Source organism: Falco biarmicus, chromosome 3, assembly GCF_023638135.1.
Source record: "Falco biarmicus isolate bFalBia1 chromosome 3, bFalBia1.pri, whole genome shotgun sequence".
Taxonomy (NCBI): Eukaryota; Metazoa; Chordata; class Aves; order Falconiformes; family Falconidae; genus Falco; species Falco biarmicus.
Genome location: NC_079290.1, coordinates 66,326,680 through 66,352,747, shown reverse-complemented (window position 1 = coordinate 66,352,747; position 26,068 = coordinate 66,326,680). Strand labels below are relative to the sequence as shown.

At 37.1% G+C, this 26,068-nt stretch overlaps 1 protein-coding gene across 1 annotated transcript in view; it reads left to right on the top strand.

Moving 5' to 3' along the window:
* Nucleotides 1–12,786: 12,786 nt before the first annotated feature.
* CD226 (CD226 molecule) overlaps nt 12,787–26,068 on the top strand; it is a 29,600-nt gene continuing 16,318 nt past the window's right edge. Inside the window, 3 exon segments of the mRNA XM_056331496.1 lie at nt 12,787–13,038; nt 13,040–13,172; nt 13,175–13,297. Coding sequence (XP_056187471.1) covers nt 12,970–13,038; nt 13,040–13,172; nt 13,175–13,297 — 325 coding nt within the window. The 5' untranslated portion in view covers nt 12,787–12,969.

Here is a 26,068-nt window from a genome sequence, read left to right as displayed (position 1 = left end):
CAGGAAAGCTCTGATTGAATGCAGTTTCTAAATTTATTGATAAGAAGGAAAAACTGCAACCGAGTTTCAATTTGTTTGTTGCTTCTCCCTGAAAATTTAAGGAAAAGCTGGTTTACGTATGCCTTAAGCATTCTTGGTCCATTGCTGACAGGGATAGGTAAGACACTGATCGGTTTTGTCTTTGATTTGTGAACCATTTTAGTTCAATACATGTTCAGCTGGACAGAATTTTTGAAAAATAAGAAAGAGGGTGAAGAAAATCTTCTGTACTTTCTTTCACAATTAATGCTGGCCAAGTTGTGTCTGCTTTCAAAAGAATCACTCTGTAAGAGGATTTCTGACTTAGCATCAATGCTGATACTCTGTCTTGAGAAGCCTGAGGTTAACAACACCAAATCATGCATATTATATGATCGCTTTCTGTAAGATAATTTCTAGTTAACTTACTGTTAGCTAGAAAAGATAGAATTTTTTTTTTTGCTTTTGACCTAATGATCATTGCTTTTGACCTAATGTTTGCCAAGAATAGCCAAAAAAGAAGTTAAGACAAAAAAAATATTCTGAAAGTGTAGACTCATAGGAAACTTGGGGGAAAAATATTTTTTATGCGTGTATGAAGTAAATCTCTCATCCGTCAGGCAGGATTGATGAAGTCACTGCAGGTTCTTAGGGCCAATACAGAGCAGATCTGAACCCACAAACAATACTTATCCATACATAATTTCTGTAAGAGCTTTTGCTTCTTACTGGCAGGTAAGAAAATTGAAACAACAAAAAAACCTCTTCAAAAGCTCAAGATGCACTCTCAAGTGAGGCAACAGCAACCAACATGCTAGCATCAGAATAGCAGTACTCATTACATAAATCCAATTTTAGAGTGGTAGAAAAGCTCAAAGTGCTTCTGCTTCAAAAGTGGATTTCACCAAATCAGGAAGAGGAAAATTCTCTTTCCTCTTGGTTTTCGTTCTAGGACTCTCTGAGGATTTGCAGAGGGCTGTTTTCCCATTGCCGTGGCAGCTGGAGTGTGACTTGCTCCTCTTCAGCTGGAGTCTTTCTTGCCCTTCAGGAGATTTTTCTAGAAAGGTATCTCTCAGAGGTGAGTAATAGCACCTGAATAAAAAATTTGAGTTGCTTCCAATTAGAGCTACCTTTATCTGAATTTCAGAGACTCCTTGAACCTGGAATTTGGTGAATCCTGAGACTATGCATGAGCTTGAGTGCCTTTATATTTAGATTCTCTGTGGTGTGAAAGTTCTTCATAAATGGCAAATAACCATGAATTTTCAAGGGCTAACACAAGCTTGTCCTGGAGATAGAACCAGTGTCGCTGGAATTCACAATTTTTCTGAAACTTTTGATGTGATTTTTAATCTGTTTGCATAAATGAAGACATCAGCTGCTCATTAAACCACAGCTCGGGAAACTGTTCCTTAGACGCTTTGGTATGGTTGCTTTGTGCCTGCAAGATGTACACTTTCCAGCATTAAAAATAAGTTTTAAAAAAGGAACGTTAAATTCACCTGCATGCTGGTTTCTGACCTAATAAAAATGCTACCCTAGAGTGAAAAATCTTGTGTTGTCCAAAATTTCTCTGCAATAATTAAAGGTTTGCAAAGCATCCCTACAAAAATGTGTATTAATTCATGAGAAGAAATGGAACCATACGGCAGGCGGTTGCCAGAAGCTGGAGTAACCACTGGGGAGGGCTCTCAGGTTTTGATGCACTGCAAAACCTGCGGCTGCCTCTGCAGTTCTGGGCTTACCCTCCCCCGCTCCTCGGCTGTGCCTTCTGCTGGGCAGGGGGAGTCAGTGACCCAGCAGTGGCCAAAATAATTAGTACTTGAAAGTGAGTGGTGATGCTTAGCATAAAAATAATAAGGGTTTCCAAAATTCTTTCCTTGCTATTTTTTGCATTTAATATTTATAGGAGAAAAACCTGTCTCTGCTCACTTTGGGGGTTTGTTGACAGTAATTTACCATTGCATTGTTCCCATTTATTGCATTTATCATACATCAACAGGGCACACTCCCTACCCTGCAATTTGAATAAAGGAATAAAGCAACTATTTTTATACAGTTTTAAATGGTTATATTTAAGTGACTGAGGTTAGAATCACAAAATGCCTTTGACTATTGTTTGTAAAGCTGACTTTCTTAGTTACAGGAAGTTTGTGTCCTGTAAGAACAAAATCAAGAAAAAAATGTAGCACAGCAATGGCTTGTAAAGATTTGTTTTCTTCCATTGGTATTATTCAGAGTCTCTATGTGGTCAAACATGCAGTTTACCATTATGGGTTTTATCCAGTATGCTTTTAAAAACATTTTATGACAGAACAATGAGGATGGGGGGGAAAAAAAAATGTTATGGATGTAACAACAACTGATTTTAAGAAGCCAAAGACCATAAAAATCAATAGAAAAATCTAACTATAGGTGATGTTGGACTAGGTCCCAGCAGGGGAAACATTATTGTATGGACAAACACACTAGGGAATATAGCATGAATTGAGGTCAAAATGTAATCACCCAGAATGTAGCTCTTCAGGGTGGGTTATTTTATTCTTCCTCTGAACTGAAACATGTCTTAATGGTAATAAATCTTATCCTGTGCTGGGAGATCCTTAACAGTCTATGTACTTTCTCATATGACTCTTCAAAATATTTTGTGCTTTCTCCCCAACATGCTGGCATAATTTTATTGTCAGTTAGAGATGAAACAGTGGTAGGTGGCAAGTGCTAAATCGACAGTTTGAAATCTAACTAAAACTGAACATTAAAAGAAAAAAAAAAAAGAGGAGAGAAAGAAAGAAAAAGAAAAAAAGAAATAACATGATAGGTCAAATAGCCTGATCTTGTAGTAAATAAGTTCAAAAGACTACAGCTATAAACACTTGTGAAAACAGCATCTATCTGCGTCATCATAATTTGTTTGAATTTCATTTGTTTGATCTTTATTTTCCTTTTTTTCCTTTTTTTTTTTAAATTTGTGCTTAGCAATGACCTATTTAAGGTATTTTCCATTACTGCAGTTCTAAACTTTTGTTGAACATTACTCTATGAATTGCAGTTGAAACAATCAGTCAACAGATTCTGTGCCAGCCACTTTAATGTTGGATCTTTTTATACCAAGATAATTGCAGTATTTTAAGGTGGGCTTTTTTTATACCAGTGTAGCAATATTATTAGTGTCTCTTTTACAAAGATACTATGTAAATTTGACTTCTGTGTGTATATTCACTTTGTCATATGTGAATGAAATAGTAAGTGATGAATAAACAGAATTTTGTATTGGTACAAATTCACCCGCCCAAGGACGATGGCATTGCTCGAACCATGGCAGTGTAAAGGTACAAGTTAACATGCACAGCAAAGCCCTTGATCTTTTCCATGGAAAATAAAAAGAATATACCATAATGTACTTTTCCAGTTCTGTATTTCTTCTGCTTAAAACGTCCCCATTCTGCCATTCTCCTATGCTCGATGGTAGTTCTTTTTGGTTTAGTTAGAATATTTCTACCTGTTCTTCTGATTTCACAGGAACTAGAACAGTCTATTTTAGAGTTACAGATGATCTGATGCTGACCAGCAGAGAATGAAATGGTGCGCAAGGCCACCACCAGCTTCTGTCCCGGACAAAAAGCAAGCAACTCACCCACCTGTGAAGCCAGGCTGGCTGCCTGGTGGGGCAGTGAGTAGAGTCTTGTGCTTCTGTTCTTTCTTGCAATCACTACATGTTACCGCTACATTCAAAAGGAGTAAATTTTTTCATACAACAGTCCATTCACAGAAGTAAAATCTATGATTTGGTGAAGTTACTGGAAATGCCTTACGTGGTAGCTAGCAATGCTGACAATGTTTTGTTTTGTTTCATTTCATTTCATATATCAGTATACCAAACATGACAGCTTTTTTCAAATGCAGCAGAAGGTCATATAAGTGTCAGAAATTTCTGTTTGCAGAAGTAACTAACAAAATCTTTTCAGAAAAAGCAAACAGAACTATTGAAGATGCTTTTGGTGCTACCTGTCCTATACAAAGAATGTCTAATATCAGGACTGCAGGAAATCTGTTTCTTTGTTCTCAGAAGAATTTATTCATCATTTGAATCATCATTGTTAGCTGCCACATTCTGTATATTTATATATTTATGGTTTTTTAAGCAATAGAATTTCTAGTTAAATAGAGAGGGACATATGTATTAGTCTCAGGCTTGATAGAAAATACAGTTGATTAAGTTGTGAAAGAAAACCACAAAAAACCACCCCACTGAGACTGAAACACAATATCCAGGAAATATCATTTGCCATCATCTACAACAGAAACAACAAAAACCAGCACACAAATCCCTCAGTCCCAAGAATCCAGGGACAAAACACAGCCATAACAACACAGTATATGTTTCATTATATGCTTTGAAAAATAATAAAAAAATACTAATGCTATATATCCAGGTTTCCCATTGCAAAATAAATATAGTTTGGAATGGATACAAATGCTACTGCAAGGAAGTTGATAAATGCAATTTTGACCTTGGGGTTCTTGATCCAGGCTGTTAGCTTGAATAATCCAAAACCTGAAGCTGTATGTGTGACAGTCCAGGGTGTGCATGAGAAGCCCTCTTCCATTAGTTCTTTAGGAATGAACTGCCTGCAAAATCAAGGTCTCTGGTTATTCCTGATCAACATAAATTCAGTCAACCAACTTTTTAAAATTATCCTAGCAAGGTTTACCTTGGATTGTATCTTTAAACTCCTGTTTGTCAAGGGTGCCAGAATATTCTGGTAAGCCATTGAACACTTGCACATCATGAACTCAGATAGCTACCTTTTTTTAAAAAAATATATATTTCACATTAACAAAAAGAAATAAAAATTGAAAATCATAATTGCAAGAAAAGAAATATCTGCAATTGTAAACTTTGGATTGTTTAAAACGGGTTATATTTCCAAATGGCAGGGGCTTCACACATGATTTCAACTAAGGGAAATTGAACGCAACTATAAAAATGAAAGCATAATATTTTAAATTGATAACAGCATCAATATGTTAGGATATTTAAGTTAGAATATTTGAGCCTTTTTTGAGCAGATATGTTACTTCACAGGCATTTTATGATTCCTATAAATCATGCACATAATTAAAAACTGACAGAGATCGGTGTCTCTTGTTATGAACACATTAATGAAATAAAAGTTCTATGCAGTCACAGTAATTCAATTTAAAAATTAAATCCTGATAAAATAACTTGTGATGATTCTGTAATAGGTGCTCTGAAGCCCTATAGATGTAGTTAAACTTTCAGGTTCTTAGAAATCAGTGAACAGTTACAGGCTATATTTTAGAAAATAAAGAAAAATCTCTGATACTTCATCACAGACTGAAGAGACTAATTGAGAATATGACTCACCACTGCTTTATGTCAGTATAAATATCATTGATTTCTCTCGAACAACTTTAGCATAAAACAGATGAGTATGTTGTAGTGTATTCAGCAGGAGTTTATGGTGCAATTATGCTATTTCTACTAAAACAAATGATTGCAGCAGATATTCCTTGGTTCCATTAATTTACAGCTGGCTGTGATACCTTTCTTGAAAAAAACTTTACTGTTTTGTTGAGCTTTGCCTAAGCAAATGAACTTCTGCAAAGCAACAGCGTGCTCAAGAAACATCTGTTCTAGATTCTAGTAGGAAAGGGATTTTTACTTCAGGAATTGCTATGTATCAGTATATGGGGGTGTAAAGGTAAAACAAAGTAAATCCAAACACAACAGATTATCCTCTTTCATTACAATAGAACAGAATTTAAAGTTTTTCGTTAGATTTTGTTGATTGTTCCATTTCACCACATGCATAAAGATTAGGTAGGAGGTAGCTGTTCTTACATAGTTTCTGTGTCCTTCTTAAATCCCCTCTAAGGTAATTTTTCCCTCTAGAGTGGGGTGAGTTTAGTTCATTATTTGTTCAAGAGTCTACAAGCAATTTTTTTCGTTTTCTATTTTGAATATATTCAAGTACTGTACTTGTAGGCGAAGAGGTTGCTTGTTTGTTCTGAACTATGTTTCTTTCGAGGGGCAGTGTGAGTGGTTGCATTGGTACCTCTAACAATGTTTTAAACCAGTCAAAGATCAAGAAGAGGAAAGGAAGTGGCCATGCATTTCTGCCAAGCTAGTGATCTGGAAATCTAAATACAACTCCTTCTGTGCAAAGAACTGCTAAGTCAGCAAGTAGGAACTACTGCTGTTTTCCCCAAAGGCACCGTACCAAGGCATGACCTAAGTGTACTTGGCTGTGTTTCTTCAGAACACAAGTAATGACCTAGAACATGTCAACTCTTTAAAAAGTCGGATCTCAAACCCGATAGACGTCACAGGCTAAATAAGAGAGTTTGACAATAAACTTTCCCCCCAGACCCTGCGTCCTCATGGGAGCAGGTTTCGCCCCTAGTCCTGTTGCAAAAGCCTCTCCACTCCTCCTGGCGCAGCAGCGCCCTGCAGCCAGCGCTGAGCCTGAAGGCAGCCTGACACAGCCCCTGGCTCTTGTCTGCTTTGGGATCCCATCTCACCCGCTCCCAGCTCCTCCAGACAGTGCCTGCCTGGTGAGCACATGGCCTGGCTTCCCCCAGTCTCCACCTCGACACCTGGCTGTGCCCAGCTCGTCTCGGCAGTGGGGTGAGGGGAGGCTGGCCTCCACCGGGGCAGCCAGCGCAGCACCACCAGCAACCTCCAGCTCTCTTGCCCAGTGGGACCCGCCCACTCCCCCTTCTTTTTTATAAACAGAAAACGCTATATAGAAAACTCAGCAAGCTAGAAATAGCTAACGAAGCAGTTATCCGATTTTCTGCTTTTATGCATCATCACTACTAACTCGAGGATATTTGGGTTTGGCATTTGGTGTTTGGGGTGGTTTCCTTTGGTTTTGGTTTTCTCTGAGTTAGTTGTGTGTCGGAGGCAGATTTTAGGTAGTATTGGCTGCTTGAGTTGATCTTGTAGGAAGGATATGTGCATTGTCAGAAAATTATTAACTGTCGCTTTGCTGTTTACCAAGCTTTTTCCCAATAAAGGGGCACAAAAAGGGCTTAAGAAAAAGAAGATGTATGAGATAACTTTTTTTCACTAGAAAGGTAGTGTGTCAGGTCCTGGATGTATCAACAAAAAAGGGTAAAGATGCCATATACTTAAGATCCGTTGTTTGCTCTCCTTCATTTTCTCCCTGGATTTTGAAGGCCATTTTAAAAGTCATAAGCTTCTTTGCCATATAAAAGTTACAGATCTTTCTTGAAGACACATCTGAGCTGACAACATCCTATAATTAAGGATAGCTTCAACCTTCAGTGAACCGCCTCTGCAGGAAGTTTTCACACCCAGGCTGTACCAGAGGGTATTGTATAAGAAACAGCTCTGTAAGCCTCTGCCAGCAAAAGAAAAAAAAAAATCCAGCAACATTAATTTCCTCAAACTGACTTTTAACAGATATTTTAGCAAAATGATGGACATAAAATATAGAGTTGAACCAGGAAAAGGATAATTCAGGAAAAATAATAGATGTATGGAAATGGCTGCTCTGAAATGGAAAGGTCCATTTCCCGTCTCAATAATGGATTTGTGTGAGAACCTTGAAGCCTTTCTGCTTTAATATTTCTTTAATTAAATTGAAAATTTCAGGTTTCTCCAAATAATATCACTTTTTGGAAACTAATAAAATCAGAGACTTCAACAGGAAGACAAGAACAAAACTGAAAGAAATAAGCATAGTAAACTATACAGTATTAGTACATTAAATTCTTAGAGATTCAAATTGTGATTTTCTACTTTGTGAATTCATATCTTTCAAATGCTGTCTTCCATGTTATTACTGGATGAAAATGCATAGACTAATTATGAACAAAATGTGAATAGAAACCCAGTGCTATCTTCCTATTATAAAAGAATTTATAAAATGTTTTTAGTACTTTATTGCCTTAATCAGTGGCAGACATTTACAGTCAAGAATACTGAACAGAAAATGTTTAGGTAGTAGAAAAGGCATGGTGATAGCATTTATCGTTAAGCAATCATGTAAATAAAAATATAAACAAAATTGGATATTTTCTTGGGATTATTTGTTGAGGTTTTCTCTCTTTTTTTTAGGTAGATCAGCTTGCCTTTCTTCATTGTCTTCATAATTATTTTCAGTTCACTTTTTTGTCATGATTTCCTCTTTGTTTTATTTGAATGGACAGAGGAAAACTTCAAATGGCTGCTTTAAGGATGCCCCCCCTCAAACGCAGACACACAAACTTCACCGGGGTTCAGGAAGTCATCACAGGCAGACTCTCCTGCTATGAACACATCAAAGGAACCTTACCTACACAGTAAACGTGAAAAATACCACAAACCTTCTTATCTCCTACCGACACACCTTTCACTTGAGAGCTGGCAGCAGTAGTGCTTGATGATGTTCAGAATCTGTTCAGCAGTGGTGTTTCTTCCACTGCCTAAATCAGACCTTTACACCATTAGTAGCTTACTCTGTCACTAAACATGGCTTTTCTGTGTTCAGCTGGCATCCATTACTTATGAATAACTTCCCTGAAAAAAGCTGTGAAAATAACCTTCCTGAATCTCGACACTTAGTGTTATCTAGCCATCGTGTTACAGCTGTGTTTTTTGTCACCAACAGTCCATAGCTTCCTGACCCGTGTAAGTGTTCAGTGTTATGTTAGGATGAATACCCAGTTAATGGTACAGTTCCAAAAATGTAAATTATTTTCCAGTTCCACAAATGTAGGAACATAGTCCTTTACCTAAAGATTCCTGAATACATAACTTCTTGCAAAGAATGATTTTTTTTGGTTGAAGCATTTCGTCACAGTACTATAATCCATATAACATAGGCTCTTGGAGGCCAGTGTGTTCAACAATAAAAAGTTAACAAGAACTTGAGTATGTAGATTATTTATTTTTCACTTTTCTATGTTTGGGAAAGCATTTTAGAGTGGTTTTTTCCCCTCTCTGAAGCATCTTTACCCATATATCTCCAAAATACCATTGTACTTAATTCATAAGTTTTTTATTTCTCTCTGAAAGAATACCTGGCATTAACATCTTCTCCAAGGTTAACGAATACATACTGAAGAATCTCAACCATTATGTTACTGAATCAGGCATGCCTATAGATTAATCCAGTTTGGGAGGCTTTATTGGTTCAATTAGATGCAGAATAAGAAAAAGCAAATTGAATTCTTTTGCCTTTATCTGGCTGCACCACTCAGCCATCCTGCTTAAAGAAATACAGAACGGTGAATGGCAAAAGAGATGTTGTCCTTCCTGGCAGCACACTGGCAACAGGGGGAACCCCATCCACAGAGAAACAGGGGGTTGTGTCACTTGGTACTGAACTGTTGTTCTGGGTTGATTAACCTGGTTTCTACAGGGTTACAGCTAATCTACAGGGATGCTTACAACCAAGTGCAAAATAGCTAAAACTCCTAAAAATAGCTAAAATCCCTCCTCCCAGAGCATTTGCTTCATTATCTTCACTAAAAATTCAGTGACGCTAAAGAACATTTTTGCCCACATCAGTTTCCAGTTGTTCATGCTTCTAGTTGAAGTGGTACCTGGAGTGGTCTCCTGCTTAGCTGTCTCCTGTTCCACTGCACTGCCACAGTTAGGGCCTTTTCTTCTGGTGGTAGCAGCAGTCTGCAAGTATTTTTGCTGCCCTTTCTGCATTATTGCTACAGGCCTATCTGTTAAATCTTAAATACTAATGAATCATTAAAAAGGGTATTAACATACTGTGCTGGCCCTATATGTATGTCTTATCCTCCACAGTTTTATAGCAATTTCCATTAAAAAAACCTCATTACAGAGATTATTGTAACATGATTTGAAACAGCAGCATTCATTATATATTATCTATGTATTGGAGTTTGGGAAATTAATGCACCAGGAAATGAAATGACTCACCCAGGGTCACTGAAGATGTATGTTCAAGTCGTGATTAAAATCCAAGCTGCAGATCTCCATTCTGTTGGTTGCACAATCTTTTTTGCTGTTTCTCTTTCTTTATTTCTAGCTTTTTTTTTTTTTTCCCCCTCCTTTAAACAATGTCCTACAATTTGTAGAGTCAGCTGGAAAATTCCACCGTGCTGCTTTTGTTGTCAAACTGTAATTGGCATTTAGCCAACAATTAGCTAAATATGGATTGTTTGTTGTTTGTCTCTGTGAGCCTTCCCTTCCTTTGCTTTTTGGTTCAAAGGATGGAGAGAAAGTGTGATTAGTAGGAAAGAAGAGCTGGACTGTGGGGAATGGTGGTACCAGGAGAGGCTGGAAGGGAGGGGGCTGCACAATGGACTTTCCCTTACACTGCCTGCTCTGGTATGTCCACTGCCCAGGAGGGTAGAGTGGAGATGGTTTGTATTTATCTTTTTATAGGTTATATCTTCTGTAAAAATATGATGCTTTAAGTGTGTGCCTGCTCCCAGATTATACCAGTAAAGTAAGCTTCCACAGTGCCTACAGCTTTCTGATTTGTGACTTGCAGGCGTGCTGCCCAGGTGTCCAGAGGGGAGTTGTACTGGTGTCTGGAGGGGACCTGTACTGGTTGCATCCTTTAGAGGGAGACCCAGTGATGCTCTGGTTACAGGCTGCTTTTGTAGCAGCTGTGACAAGAGACCCTGTTCTTGGGACTAGCTGACCAAGAATCCCTGACATTTGTAGTGACTGTGTCTGTTGAACAGCAAATAAATGTCTTTAAAAATTAACATTTTATATCATGCGGGGCTGGACATCCGTTTCTTAACTTCTGTTTTTCTTTCAGTGCCAGATGGAGAGAAACAAACATGAAATTCAGAAAAATAATTTTGTAATTTACATATATAAAAACAGATGAATGAAGAATAATTTTCATGTAAGGGAATTTGTCTTCATTTTGGACACTTCCTGAGTACTTTATCTTAACTTTAATTAAAGAAAATAGATGTGTGAAATGTTTTAATTGTAATAACAATAGTAAAAAAGTTGACATATGTTTCTCTTTTTCATTCTACTCTAGATTTTGTGGAACACCACTTAATCTGTAAACTACTATACACATACAGTATGACATAAAAAATTATATTTCAAGCTAGAGACGTACTTGGTCTTTTTGCTTCTTTTGCAACTGCAATTTGATAAAAGCTAGCCATGGAGGTCAAAATTCACAAGGAAAGAAAAAAAAAAAAGCACTTAATTGTCTTTTCACATATATCAGATCTTCTCCCTTCCAAGGAGAGGCCCTCCAGAAGAAGAAAATTAATAAAATATTTGCATCTTCAGTGAAAATTGTTTTAGATAACAGGAACACAATAATCAAGTCAGCTTAAGAGATTGTGGAAAGTAACCTTTATAATTTTTTTTTCTCTAAATTTTAACAAAAAGGTACTTACAATATTATTAATATATTTATATAAGCATAGTACCTTTTATTTTTTGCTAAGAGTAAATATAGGCTATTATTCAGGTAATACATCCTCTCAAGTTAAGAAGTGTTATAGAGTATAATTTTTTTATCACTTCTTCATTTGGTGGATTCTGTGTTTATTGACAATGTGGAGTGGAAACAAGTGCAACTGCAACAATGGAGACTTACAGATCTAACTAGGGAGTGACAGTGGCAAAATGGAGTCACTGAAAATGTTATAAATGTTGTATTATCCTAAAAGATGCCTAGCTTCATACACATAAATATATATAGATTTTGGTGTCCAGATAGGTTGCTGCATTGTGGAAGACGTTTTAAACAGATGTAGTGTTAAGTCCTGCTCAAGCTTGTCCAGGTAATTATTCACCTGAAGTATTATGTCTGTCATTAGCTTTAGTTCAAATTACATTTGTTTATTCATTTAAGAATTTTAACCATTATTCAAGCTTAGTTTTGACTTCAAATCAATCATATTGTTCCAATTTTAAGCAGCTCCATAAAACTATGGTGTGTTGAGGTGCAAAAATGCTTGCTGTTGTCCTGAGAAAAATCCATAAAAAATGTAAGAGTGGGTCTTGTTTTGACAAGTCTCAGCATGAGTCATGAATACTCAGGCTTCTTACACCCTGGATTAAGAATTTTCTAGCTGTATAATTTTGATCCCGAAGTACATTGTCATAACATTTTCACAAATAATTTTTCAGACTTTAAGACATTACTTTTTACAACTAGCCACAGAATTATGACCTCTAGTATATAGGAACTGTCTTATCTTTCAACTTTGTATTTCCTGAATAATAGATAAAATTTGAACTGTGGTGTCAGAAAAATGGAGACATTCTGGTGATCTTGGATACATGGCGTGGAAGGATTCTGCTTGCTTCTGCTGATGAAACCTAAAGATCCCTGCTTCCTCAGTTATCATAGTATTCAAGCATATTGCTAGAGATTCATTAGTAATGAAAACTTTACTCTGAGGTGGATTTTGATAGCAATTTAGACTTTCTGTGATGCAACTGCACTGAGACCTCAAGCTTGGTGTTTCTTAGCATGTGAAAGTAAAAAGCACATGATGTTTTTCATATTTCAAAAGCAAAAACATCCTGTGAGAAAGGCACATGGTGTGCAGCAATTGAATAAAACCATGTCACACTGTAGGCGCTGATTCCGGTGTTATTTGAGGTGGACAGTGCAGCTCTCCTTACTATTGTTCTCCAGCTTTGTGGAAGTAAGGTTGCTTTCTTATTCCTAGCTAACATCTTTCCTTTTTTTTTTTTTATTGCATCATGACAGCTATGATGACAATTTAAGTGTTGCTCTGTGGTTCAGACAAATTTTAACTGTTCAATGACGTTCACAGGTTAGAAGTCATAATAATTTCTAGGTTTTGGGTTTTTTTTTTTTTTCTGAACTACTTCTTCAATGTTTTGCTTGCAGTACTCCTAAAGTTGTTTCTGAGTTTTTCTATAATTTCAATTTTCAATTATGTTAATTCTGAAGCTGAATTTCTGTGTGTGCTTTAGCCAACATGGAAGGAAATCATGTGGATTCAACTGTAAAATTTACTGAGAAGGTGAAACTGGAATGCATATATCCAAAAAAAAGCTGTAATAATTCAGACATCCTGGATGAAACTTAATGTAACTCATAAAGAAAATCTAGCTGTCTTGCATCCAATCTATGGCATACATATCGAAGGCAAATACAATGGAAGACTTTATTTTGAGAATGCTTCAGGGAGGACAGATCCTTATCCTTCATCAAGAGCTCTTTGGAGTGTGTTGGTCTTTACCTTTGTTCTGTTGTACCTTACCCAGATGGAGCTTGGGAAAAGGTATTAGAAATTATTCAGCCAGGTAAGTAAATCTCTCATTGTTTTTCAGATTTCTGATACAGGCAAACCAGAAATCCGTGCCAATTTAGGGAGTGTCTGGCACTGTAATTTATCTTTTCAATTATATAGCATGCAAAAAATCATTTATTTGGGGAAAGGAACTAGCATGACAGAAAAGAATTACATTACTTTGATTAAAGGTCATTTTAAGAGAAAGTAAATGGAGGAGACAGAACTCGCAGCAGCAATGTATTACATAGCAGACTTCATATACTAATGGTCATTGCCATGGTGGTATTTCCATTGGGCCAAGGTTCTCAGCATTTCAGCAAGCTATAGGATCTCTCCAGAGGATGAAATTGCAAATATCCATGAAATTACATGGATGAACCTTGTAACTACACATGAAAGGTACCATATTTTTGTTGTTGTGTTACATGGTGAGGGCATTCCTGGTCTGAAAATAGGATTGGGATTTTTTTTGGAAGCTCTTCTGTGCTTGCTTTTTTCAGGAACAAAATAACCATTTAGCAATGGTGTGGAAAAAAAAGCAAGGGAAGGAGGGAAGTTTAACTCGAGAAAAAAAAGACCTTTTCTTTAAAAGGAGACTTTTTGAAAGAAGGAAAAGGGAAGAAGGGGAGAAAAAGTTCCAGCTATGCCCAGGTACTTTCTGTGTAGCTGTCTATGTACTTTCCAAAGTGTCCGAAATTAACTGACCACTCAACTGATATGGTTTCTTTTCCAGCACTATCAGTAAGAGGAGAAAAAGCCCTTTTCTAGTAATTTTCCATGTGTGCCTGTTCAGCATCAGTTAACTGACAACTCTGATGCAAATTACCAGGCTTCTCTGACAGGGGAGAAGATCATTATGTAATATGATAGAACAGCCTTCAAAAGATAACTAGTTTTGCTTACTGGTTTGTTGATTTGATATTGTGAATGTAGAAAGAATCTCCCATTTTCCAGAGTGAAAATAGACGCCATTCAATATTTTATTGTATTTCTCAGTTAGGAAAGAATGAGTTGAAAGGAAAATTTAGTTCCTAGCATTTGAAAGACCAGAAGACAAAAATAACAGTTCTTTTCCTAGCATGATCCTTCTGAGTCTTCATTTCGGTCTTATTTTATCTACACACTGCAATTTCAACGTTATAATGAAACAGTGAGCCTGACTCTTGTAGGAGATATCTAAACTTCAAAAATTCAAGGTAGATTGCTCCTGCCTGCACCACTGAAGGTTTTTGAAACTATTTTAGCCAGCACATTTGTTGATGGCACTGATGAAACAGAATCCCAATCTGTCTTCCAGTACCTGCTAGCTTTTTGTCAGTAAACATTGCCACTCATCAAATCAGAAATTAAGCCACACACAAATTATTGCCTTGACTTTGAAAAAAATAATTCTGCCTCTCCGGATTATTTGGTTCAATAAGATAGTTTAGAATTTAAATTATTTTCTGCTGTGTCCCACGGTGGCATGGCCATACAATTCACAGTCATTCACATGTAGAGGTGGTGTCCTGCTAGTGAAAGCCGAACAGGGTCCCCCAGGGTAGGCTTGCAGCCCAAGTCAGAGTTCCTCTGCTGTCTCTGAATGCTTGTTTCACTTTGGTGTCTGTCTTGATTACTTAAGGAATCACGTTACTGAAGTAGTATCTCCCTAGTTTGTTTTCCTCTGGCAGTCTATTTAGTGCACAGTATCGTTGCAAATGTAGGCATTAGAAATATACATTTTGATTGCATTGAGGTAAGCCAAGATCTGGAAATTCAGGTTGCTGTTTACAAAAAGGAACAGGCAAACCAGATCTCTTAGTTGGTTCAGTCCAACCTGAGTTCTGGCAGTGCTGAGCCCTTATTCAAAGTGGGTTCACTTTCCGTAAAATACTAAAAGTCAGATGCAGTAGAGATCTGCAAGCTCATGTAGTCCTTTTCCTGGCCAAGGCAGTACTGATCTCAGCTATTTGTTCTGAGTGTATTGGCCTTATGTTAATCTGAAGTGATGCAAGAAACAAGGCAATCACTTTCCCGTGGGATGTTACCCTCCAGTCAGATACTTTCATTAGGCAATCCACTCAGAGGTTTCAGCACACTGTAAAGCACGTAAAAAGTGGATCAGTTATCAGAGTTATGGTTTTTTTAAATGGTTTTGTGGGATTCAGTATTTTCAGTGGATAGGATTTCTCTCTTGGTTTGAGCACACTAAAACAGAAACCAAAATCAACAGCAACCCCCCAATTTTTCAAGTATATCAATTTAGTCTTACCACAGAGAGACATAATAATGTTGGATAGAAATTAATCCTTTTCCATTTAAAAAATCAAGATTTCTGAGAAAATCCTGTTCAGCTCCCAATAGATGTGTATAAACACAGTCTTTATAAACACTGATCTGAAAAGAATTAGACGTATCACCAGTGAAGATAAAACATTACAAATTCAATCTACACTGCAAATTATACATTATTAAAACCAGAGTTTTGAGAAGGTATTTATTTGTGTAGTAGTTATAGTAGAACTGTTAAGTCAGGCTTTATCTTACTTTACTAGCACCTTCATCAGTAGTAAATATTTTAAACTGGATGACAGCTTGCTTAGATTAAATAAATAGTAAACTTCAAATTCACTTCCATGCAGCTGGTATTTTAGCTTGGTGCTGGCACTAGATATATAATTTTTCTTCTTTGTCTTCCAACCTGTAGAATTAAGAAACCGGTGTCCAGCTTTAAAGTTTTTTTATTCTGCACCAGGGAAAGAGTATTGAGAAAGCTGAGTGTTAGTCTCATAATTTCACTGTACATAGATCTTGTTCTATAGGATTAATATACACAAATGGTTAAAGTCCTGGAATACAAAGTGTTTCTTAAGGAATCTGCTATTCATTGGGATAAAGAAATCTGGCCAACATACTAGAAAGATCATTTTATAAAAAAAATTTTTTTTTTCAAATTTCACTCTTTTCTTTGGTTAGGATTTATAATTTATTGACTCCAAATAGACATTACTTTTTTAAAACATTAATTTGCCTACAGTACCCAGACAAATAGCTGACTTACTGCAATATCCATTTTTTCTGTTTATAACACTTAACCAGAAAACATTTATTAGAATAATTCTTTTATTTTTAGCTAACTGCATATTCAACATGAAAATTCAGCTTGCTCTAGTAAAGTGGCACAGATGAAGTTAAGTTGATATTATTAAGATTTTTGTGTCTATAAAAACTAAAACCTTGCTTATAATTTAATTTGTGCCACCAGGGCACTGAAAATCGTCAAGATTTATTTATTCTGACCTGTTACTGTGGGACCCAGAGACATTTCTGCACCAACTTAAGCGGGTAAGTAATGCCATTGAGGAATCTGCAGCACATGCCTCAATGAAAGCTGGCAACAGAGCATAAATACAGAATATATGATTGACTTTCAGAATTTCTATTGAAAGAAAATAGCAGAAATAAATGAAAATAACGCCATACAGCATTATACTCATGATGGAGGTTCTTAACTAGATTGAAGTACAAGCTGAAATGTTCTTCACACAGCAATCATATCTGCTGGCAGTTAGATAAATTTGCATAAAGTATCTCGGATTAACTTTTGCTAGCTTGTGAAAGAATGGATGTTTCTGCACTCAAACTGTTCCAAGTTGGTGTAGTGCTTCATTCCTGGTAATCAACAGAGGTCATGAGTCTAATTCTGCTTTCCCATGTGCTTTGTATAATTTTTATAATTATGAATACAAAGTGAATACAATTGGTATGATTCTTATTTCATTTGCATAGTTCGAAGCCTCAAGTGCTGATGCTTAATGAGTAAATATTTCAAATAGTGTCTAACAGTGACAGTTGTGTCACTAGACCCAGGAACTCAAGTGTTAACAAAACCCTGGTGCTACAAGATCAAGCAGTTGAAGAAGTTTGGGGATCATGACTTGCTTTTTTACACAAAAAACACAGAAAAAGAAGAAAGAAGTCAAGTATTTGAAAAGCATTAAGCATGGGTGGGGTTTTTTTTCAGCATTTCGACAGCATCCCTATTTATTTCCCTTTAGAGTAAAGGTGTCTATAAATCAAAACTCCACTGTGGTTATACTCTTTCATATGTGATTAAAGATGCTGTTGAGTGAGTAAAAGATCACATCAGGTTTGCAATGTACGAGGTGGCAAAATAATACTGGATAAACTTTATTTAGGACTTCACTTAGTCTCTGGTCACAGAACAGCAGTTCACTCCACCATGGTCTGAGTGGGGTGAAGGCAATTCTGTTTCAATCAGGGACAAAATTAAAAATAAAATTAAAAAAAAAAAAAAAGATTGATTGTGGGTAAGCAATGGCTGAGCTGTGATAAGGACCTGAGACCTCAGGAGACAGAGGAGGTTATAGCTCTCATTACAGAGGTCTTTTCTTGACGTGTTACCTTCATTGCATCCCTGGCAAATGGAAGACCCTAGAAATGATGATAAATCACCACTTATTTAATTTTTTTTATGTGCTTATTGTAATTATTTTATTCCTTTTGCCTTAAAATTTGGCTAAAGATTTCCTGTGACTGACATCTTTGAAACAGATGAGAAATAACTCTTGCAGACTGCACAGCGTTATCGGTGCTTTCTTCATTGGCAGTCACTGAAACATACTGACAGAAAAGCAGTAATACTAGGGATATTATATTGGAAACTTCACATGGTATGTAGCTACAGGATATTCCTACAAGTGGGTGCAGTGCTGAAATTTGTACCATGATTGCAGAGAACCTGAGACTGTGTTCCACCACTGTTACACATTGGCTAAGAACAGCCTGGTTGTCCCACAGGAAGATACTTGCCAGCTGGGGGAATCTGTTGCTTCTTGTTTCCTATAGTGTGAACATATATCCAACAGTTTTCAGAACTGAGTTCAAGGGATTTTTTTCTCTTAGTGTTCCCACATTCTATGACTCACACATACTCCTGCACTAAGCAAATAAAATTCATACTTTCAGAGAAAACTCCTCATACATTTTTTGGTAATGTTTAAAGGTTATTTAGGAATCGTCTAGTTTTATTTCACCTTTCTTAATGAACAGTTTAAGGATGATCTGTAGTTTCTTATATACAGTGCTTAGAGATGAATGTCTGAAGACTGAGAGTGCAGTATGAAATCTGAGGAGCAGAGAGTGAAGTCACTACTAATAGAAGAAGCATTAGAGTTGGAGATGCCACGCGGGAATTGTTGATGGTTAAAAAGGTGTTATTTCATACATTTGCTGTTAGGAAGAGAAAGCAATTGAAGCTGCATGTGTTGTAATTTACTTTCAAGTGAAAGAGCACTGAGAGAGCAGTGTGCTCAGTCAGTCCATTGGGCAGGTACGTACAGAGTTGCGCATACAACTGTCATCCCAGGTGGCTGCTCAAAACACAGCACTCAGCCGCACTGTTTTGCCGGTTGCCAACCACGTACCTAACAGCAGCAAAGCAGCCGCAGGAATTCTGCAATCTTTCTTTCTTTTCTTACAAACTTTTCCAAAGAAGTGTATACAGGGAAAGGATATGTTTCCAGTCTCTAGCACTCTGGAATGGATATTTGGGATGACTTTACAAAGGAATTGGAAGAGGCACTGGCAAAATTCCTTTTTTCTTCATACTGTATCCTTTGTCTTTTTCTGTCCAGATTTGTTTACCTATGGCCACTTGAGACACGGATCCATTTGTTTACTTGATCCTTTTCCAGACCTGTCTTCAGTCCTTTGGTTCTTCTCTTTTCAGTTAAATCTGTCAGTACAACAGTTATTCAACCTTGAAGGGATTTTTTTTGAAGTTTGGATGAAGTATCAATCCACAGAAAGAGTTTAAGGAATTATTCTGGCCTCTTTATCATTTACTCAGACGGAAATTAAGGTCTGGTCCTGTCATCCTGTCATGCATATCTGCCTTTAAGTTCTTGGCCTGTTATTTTTCAGCCATTCTTGACTCCATGGAGCATTATAATGAGCATATATCAACATGAAATGTTAAAAGAAGATCAACAGACAATGACTTGGTTAAAAATTTGATTCCCATTAATATCTGTATATCAAGATCTTAAGATTTCTACAAATCTGAATGTGTATTTCTGTCTTGTTTCCAACCTGGCAAAATAAATTTTTGATAATTGACACTTAAAATATCTTCCAGGTCCCACACTTTGTAGAACGTAATGGGTTTAATTTAGGCTTCCTATACAGACACTACATAAAATGTTTTTTTCTCTTGTACTCTCCTATCTGTGATGATGCACTATATACCATTACTACTTGGTTACATCATCTTTGTATTGTCATTGCCAAAAATGATAATCTTGCCCTTTTCTGTCTTTCCCTTATGAAAGTATGAGGCATTTCTTTGTCGGCTGCAGCTCAGTGCAATACTTTTCACATTACCAGACCCCTGTAATGAAGCCTCCTACGCAACTACAAACTACTTGCTGATTCATTCTGCCTTGAGACATACTGGTAAGTAAATCTGTCTGCATGTGCTTCACACATCCTCCCAAACCACCTTATTAATAGTCAGTTCTTTAGGCTGAATTGCATTAAGGTGTAGCAATCCCTGATTTAAGGGTTTTTAAGTTTCCATTGAAATGTATTATCAGAATATTGGTTATTTTAAATGTAACACAATCAGAGATGATTGAATGTAGGCAAAAACTTAGAAGCAAAGTAAATCAACTTCTAAAAGCTTGGTGATGCAGAACTCAAGCAGTTAAACTTGGATCAACAATCTTAAAATATGACAAATTTACAATGCCAATTTAAATTAAAATATAAAATAATCTTAATTAGAGAGATCAGAAACTGATATTATTACTCTCATACACTATGTCTTTGCTACACATTTAGATAGAAAGTCAAAAGCCTTCAGCAGTGAAGAATTATGTGATATAGAAACTGTTTAAATGAAAACTGGCCTTTATGGCAGAGCAGTGTTGCATGTTTATCTACATAAAGAATGACTATAGTTAAAATTACCTGGAATTCTTTTGTTCTGTGTTTATTTGCCTTTCAAAACTGTTGAATTGTAACATGAGCTTCTGTATATTTTGAAACTTATCATTATTTCCTCAGGAGTTTTATTTCAGGTAGGTGTTAAAATAGTACTAGTTTGACTGAAAATTTCCCATGCTATGCTCTGAATAGAATGGGAAATATTCTTTTGATGTTTGTAGTGACTTTTACATCCATAATGTGAATTATGCAGAGTTGCATAATTGCTTAATTGTTTTGGATTTTTTTCTTTCTTTCTTTTTTTTTTTTTTTAATTCATGACTACATTTGTGTTTCTGTCAGTCAATGATGATGGACCATTTGCTCAGGGGATACATTTTGCTAGCAACTCTGAATAAGAGTGGAATTTCATTAATAGCGCATTTAAATGCCAGATATACCATGAAGTACTCCCATATTTTAAATAGAGTGATCAACCTCTTCTCTAACAGCAGAGACAGAGCTTTTCTATTCTTAGCTAGCGTGATGATATCCATGCCACTCAGCACTTACTTCTATATTAATGTTCTTCTGCCTGCCAAAAGCAGCACGTTGCATAGATTTTTTTCAAGTCCCTATTCACCTGAAATAGCTGGCTTTCTATTTATCTCTGTCTCAGTTTAGAATGTGATTCATAGGTCTACAGTGAAAAATTATCAGCACATGGAAGCAAAAACTAATCCTGTGGGATCTTCATTCTTGGGCTCTTAGACTGAGCTCCCCAGAGCAAGAACTATCTCTGTATCTTACACAGTGTCAACCACACTGTCAGCACCTAATTAGAAAACAAGAGGATGGAGGAAGTGAAGCTGCCTTTTTCACACCTCTGTTGTGATTATCGACCTGCTAAATGCTGCTTTTCTTACTTTTTATATTCTGTGGTGAACTAAGTATTGCATACCCCTTCAGTAAAAAAGGCTAGGGAAAGAACCAAACCAGCCCTGTTGGGAGTAGAGCAGCTATCTCCTCTTCCTTTCTGAAGGAAAATTTTAGATCAAAAGGAATTATAGAATTGTGGAAAAGCCAGGCTGGAAGAGACATTCCAAATCATCTCATCCATCTCTGTGTTTTAAGGCAGCGTGTGTGTATCTGTATCATCCCTAACTGATTCCTATGTTGAAAATGCATGCATAATATTTTTGTGTAGTCATTTTAGCACTTAACCAGCTGTACAAGGAGATTTTTTCACCCTGCATCATATTTAACCTAGATATCTCTTTTTTAATACTGAGTTTATTCACTGTAGTCCTTCCCGCCTCATGCTGGCAGCCTTCAGTCATCCCTCAGTACTACTAAACAAACAGTTCTTTAAACTTTTCTTCTTAGTTCATGATTCTAATTTTCATCATTCTTGTTCTCATCAGAATTTTGTCCAGTTTGTTTATAACCTTATTAAAATAAGATACATAAAATGAAACGCATGTTCCGTCTTACCATTGCTAAATGAAGCAGAATAATACCACTTTTGTCTTCTATATGACTCTCTGTTAACATTCATGAGAAAATCTGTCTTTGGGAAACAATATGATGATATTTTTATTTTCATTTGTCTGACAATCAGAGCATCCAAATCCTTTTATTTAGCACTGGGGATTTCTTGGGTTCCCCCCCACCCCTTCCCCGGCCTTTTCTTCATCTTGCTCCTTACCATTTTGAATGTTCAGTTGTTACTAAGAATAATGATGCTGTTATGTACTCTGGGTTACTTTGTTTGCATCAGAATATGCTATGTTAAGGAAAAAAATTGTAACATTCAGTACCCATGAGGACTGCTGTGTTTTTCCCAAAGTAAGATGAAATTAGAAGGGTTGTTTTACATGTTCGCTATAAACATTGTTTGATGAACATGCATTGAGTGTCAGGGGGATATGATAGCTATTAACTGACTTGCTGTTGTGTGATAATTTGGAGATAACTCTCACTTCTCATTTGTTCATCTGCTGACCCAGCCTGCTGTCTGGGGAGATTTGCTGCTTGCCAGGGTAAACTCTAGGATGCTGCAGAGAGGTTTGCCCAGTCCTCCCATTCCTAATCCCTGCTGCTTTTCCACACATACACCAAAAAGGAGTCCAGGAGAGACCTGGAATACATCAGGTGTGACTATATGGTGCTGGGCGTGGTGGTCAAGGACATGGGTGGCTTAGGTGGTGTCTCTTTGATCCTGCTGAAGAAAGGAAAAGCCCTGGGAAGAGGGGGCAGGTACCGTCAGGACCCAGTTGCATGGCTGCTGTCAACAACAAGGTGTTACCTTTTATCACCATGGACCTTTTTTGATGATCAAAGACTGCTAGGAAGAGACAGGATCCACCTGAGCAAGGGGGAAAAAGCATCCTTGCCAGCAGGCTGGTGAGGGGAGCTTTAACAGGAAAGTGAGATGACAGCCCACCAGTGAGGAAGCGGACTGGGCTGTCAAGCAAATGGTGTGGGATTATGTGGGCAGGAAACACCTTGAAAACAATGAATCAGGGCACAAGGGTGACCATTCCAAGTATGTCCACACAAACAAGGAAATGCTGAGGGAACACATCATGGGGAATATACCTTTCCTGGGAAACAAGTACTTAGATCTCTGTGTTCAGTTGCAGGGCTACAAGCTCATTGGGACCACAGAGACACGGTGGAATGGCTCACATGACTGGAATGCTGCAGTGGCTGATACAGGATCTTTCAGAAGGACAAGCTGGAACAGTAGAGAAGGAGAGTTGCTCTTTATGTGAAAGAACAGTGGGAATGTGAGGTCTGCCTAGGGATGGATGATGAGCCAGCTGAGAACTCATGGATCAGGACTTGCAGGCAGATCAGCATAGGTGATGTTGTGGTATGTGTCTGCTGCTGACTGCTTGATCAGCGTGATCAGGCCTGATACAGATGAAGCCTCCATCAGACAACTGGAACAAGCTTCACATTCTGCGGTCCTCATGGGAGAGTTCAACCACTTGGTACCTGTAGAGTAGAAACACAGCAGGGCACAAACAATCTGGTAGGTTTCTGGCATGCGTTGATGGTAACTACCTCACTCAGGTGATTAAGCAGCTGAAGAGAGGAGGCACTCCGCTCAGCTTCAGACTTACAGAGAAGGAAGAACATGTTGGGTTTGTAAAGATCGGGGCAACCCTGATTGCAGTAGAGTTCATGGTCCCAAGAGAAAGGGATAAAGGCAAAAAAAGTAGGATCACAGCCCTGGGCTTCAGAAGAGCAGACTTTGACCCATTCAGAGATCTTGGAAGAATCCCAAGAGTGATGGAGAAAAGATTTTCAAGGAAAACCTACTTCATCGGTCCACCCAGACAAGTAGGAAATCAAGCAAAAATGTCAGACGGTCTGTACAGATGAACAAGAAGCTCCTGACCAAACTAAAACATAAAACAGAAGCATAGACGTGGTGGAAGCAGGGGCAATTGACCTGGAAGGAACCTTAAAACACTGTGCAGGCATGAATGGGTGCAGTTGGGAAAGCCAAAACTGACTTGGAGTGGAATCTAGTGGGTTAAAAAACATTTTTTGGGGGCATGTAGTCCCTGACTTCTATAACCCAAATATATTTTGTCATCTCAGCTACTCCTTCTTAATTCTATGCCACTGCAGCCACCACTGGGAAATTCAGCTTAACTAAAGTATTGTATCATCTCTAGTATCAACCATAATTTCTGTGACATCCAGTAGTTAAATCCAAATTCAAGAGTTTTGTAAGTTTGGTTTTTGTTTCTCAAAGTGTAAATGTGATTGATAAAGTTTTGAGATAATGGACTTTAGAAATCATTACACAATACAATTGCAGTGGAAACTGGAAAGCACACAGTGACAGCTTCAAAATTAAGGAGATAGTATTAATTTATCCAGGATAGACTGAATATTATTTTATTTGGGGAAATACATGTTAGGTTATGAAATGAACAGAGGTAGGTAAAAACAGAGGGTAAAAGGAATTACAGATTCAGACCGTTAAAATTCCAAATACTTTAAAGGAAATCACTAAGAGGTGATTAATATTTTAAGTTCTGAAATTTTCCCATCTGCAGAACCTCTTTCTGCTGCTTATATTTGTAATGATGAACCTTTCTTTCAGCTGTCCCGTCAGACAGGAATATAATTTATAACTTAATAAGGACAAAAATAAATGGAAAAGAAAGAACCAGTAAAAAATACTGATGATATATTGATTTCTTCCATTTTCTTACCTGGTACCAAGCTGCACAACAGGCTTATTTTGAAACAAACTGTATTTTCCCTTCCTTTTCAATATATTCTCAGTCCATAAAACAATCCATTAAAAGCAATAACTAGGATCTGAGATGCAGGGCAGCAGTTCCCCACAGTGCATCCTCATGCTGCACTCCTGGGCATTAAAATACTTTCAGGGCTGGGCAGCTTGGATGAGTACCCTGTCCATTGCTTTGGCACCCTTGGCTTTCCCTCCTGAGGAACATCGGTTCAAATAGTTGTCCTTAAGAGCCAGTTTGATTTTTCACACTCTTTCCCTTCCCCTCTCCCCTGACTTTTTTCTTCTGTGTGGCTTAAAGCATGATATCATCTGCTCTGCCTGAAGTCTGACCCTCAGGAGCCTCATGGAAGATATGAGCAGGCAGGCACAAACACACACACATGCCTGCGTGCTGTGACATACAGTTGCCAATATAGCATATACCTTCATCCACTGTAAGACAATATAGGTCATTAACAGTAAGTGAAGGTTGAGCACAACAATATCCTGTGTCACTCCTGTCTGCTCATTGAACTCTTATTGCTGGTAAATTCCCTTCATCATGAACTGATGAAATTCCCGGAGAGAATAAAATCTGAAATTCTGACCCATCTTATCTTCAAGACTCTCCTACAGATGAATCCTGGTGTAGTGCATTATATGCTTTTACCAGATGATTTCTTCCCCAACAACCAAATCCTCCTTGCTGGAAGTTTATGAATGTTTATACCCGAAGAGAGGATGATTTTCTCACCCTGTTAGCACTGTACTTTATCTCTCCCTCTCTTTGGCTTCTTTATTTTTTCTTTATTTTCCCTTTCCTTGCACTCTAGGTAAGTAAAGTTCAGATTAAAAGAGTAAAATAACAACAGAGAGTAGTGGAATATATGTAAACAAACTGGAATTGGCAGGTGAATTACAATTGTGTACTAAGTGTTTATAAGATCATGCAGAATTAATAATCGGTATAGAAAGATTCAACTAATTGTCACCATATAATTTAATATATATTTAAAGGGATGTTTTAAGGATATAGGAGTATAAATACTTTCATTTTAACTTTTAGGATCCAAATAGTTGCTATTAGAAAAAGAACATTCCTTTCAAACACAGCACTACTGCTGATTTCTGAGTCTGATTGTAGAATTGGTATCAGTAGCTCATTAGAAATTAAGATCTTTGCTGTTTGATAGCTATACATCTATGTTTCTCTATTTCATCCAAAAAAGGGCAAAAAAATTTTTATAGTAACTCGATAAATTTATGTGCTATGTACTAATATAATTGGAAGACGTCAATTTAGGAGCTAAGTATAATTCCATATTTAGCCTATTCAGGAAATGTGATGTGTTTTCTCAACTGAAAGTTGATTTCCTTGGTGAAAACAAGAGCCCTGGAGAAAGTTCATCTTCATAAAATTTTAAACCTCCTTTTCATCTGCAATTTGATTTGTCACTTTTATTTATTATTTATATTATATAATAATATTTATTATTATATTATATCTTATCCTATAATGAATAATATTTAACATAAGGAGAAGAATATTGTGATGCAGAGCTTCAGCAAACTTAGTGGAACCTGGGAACTTGT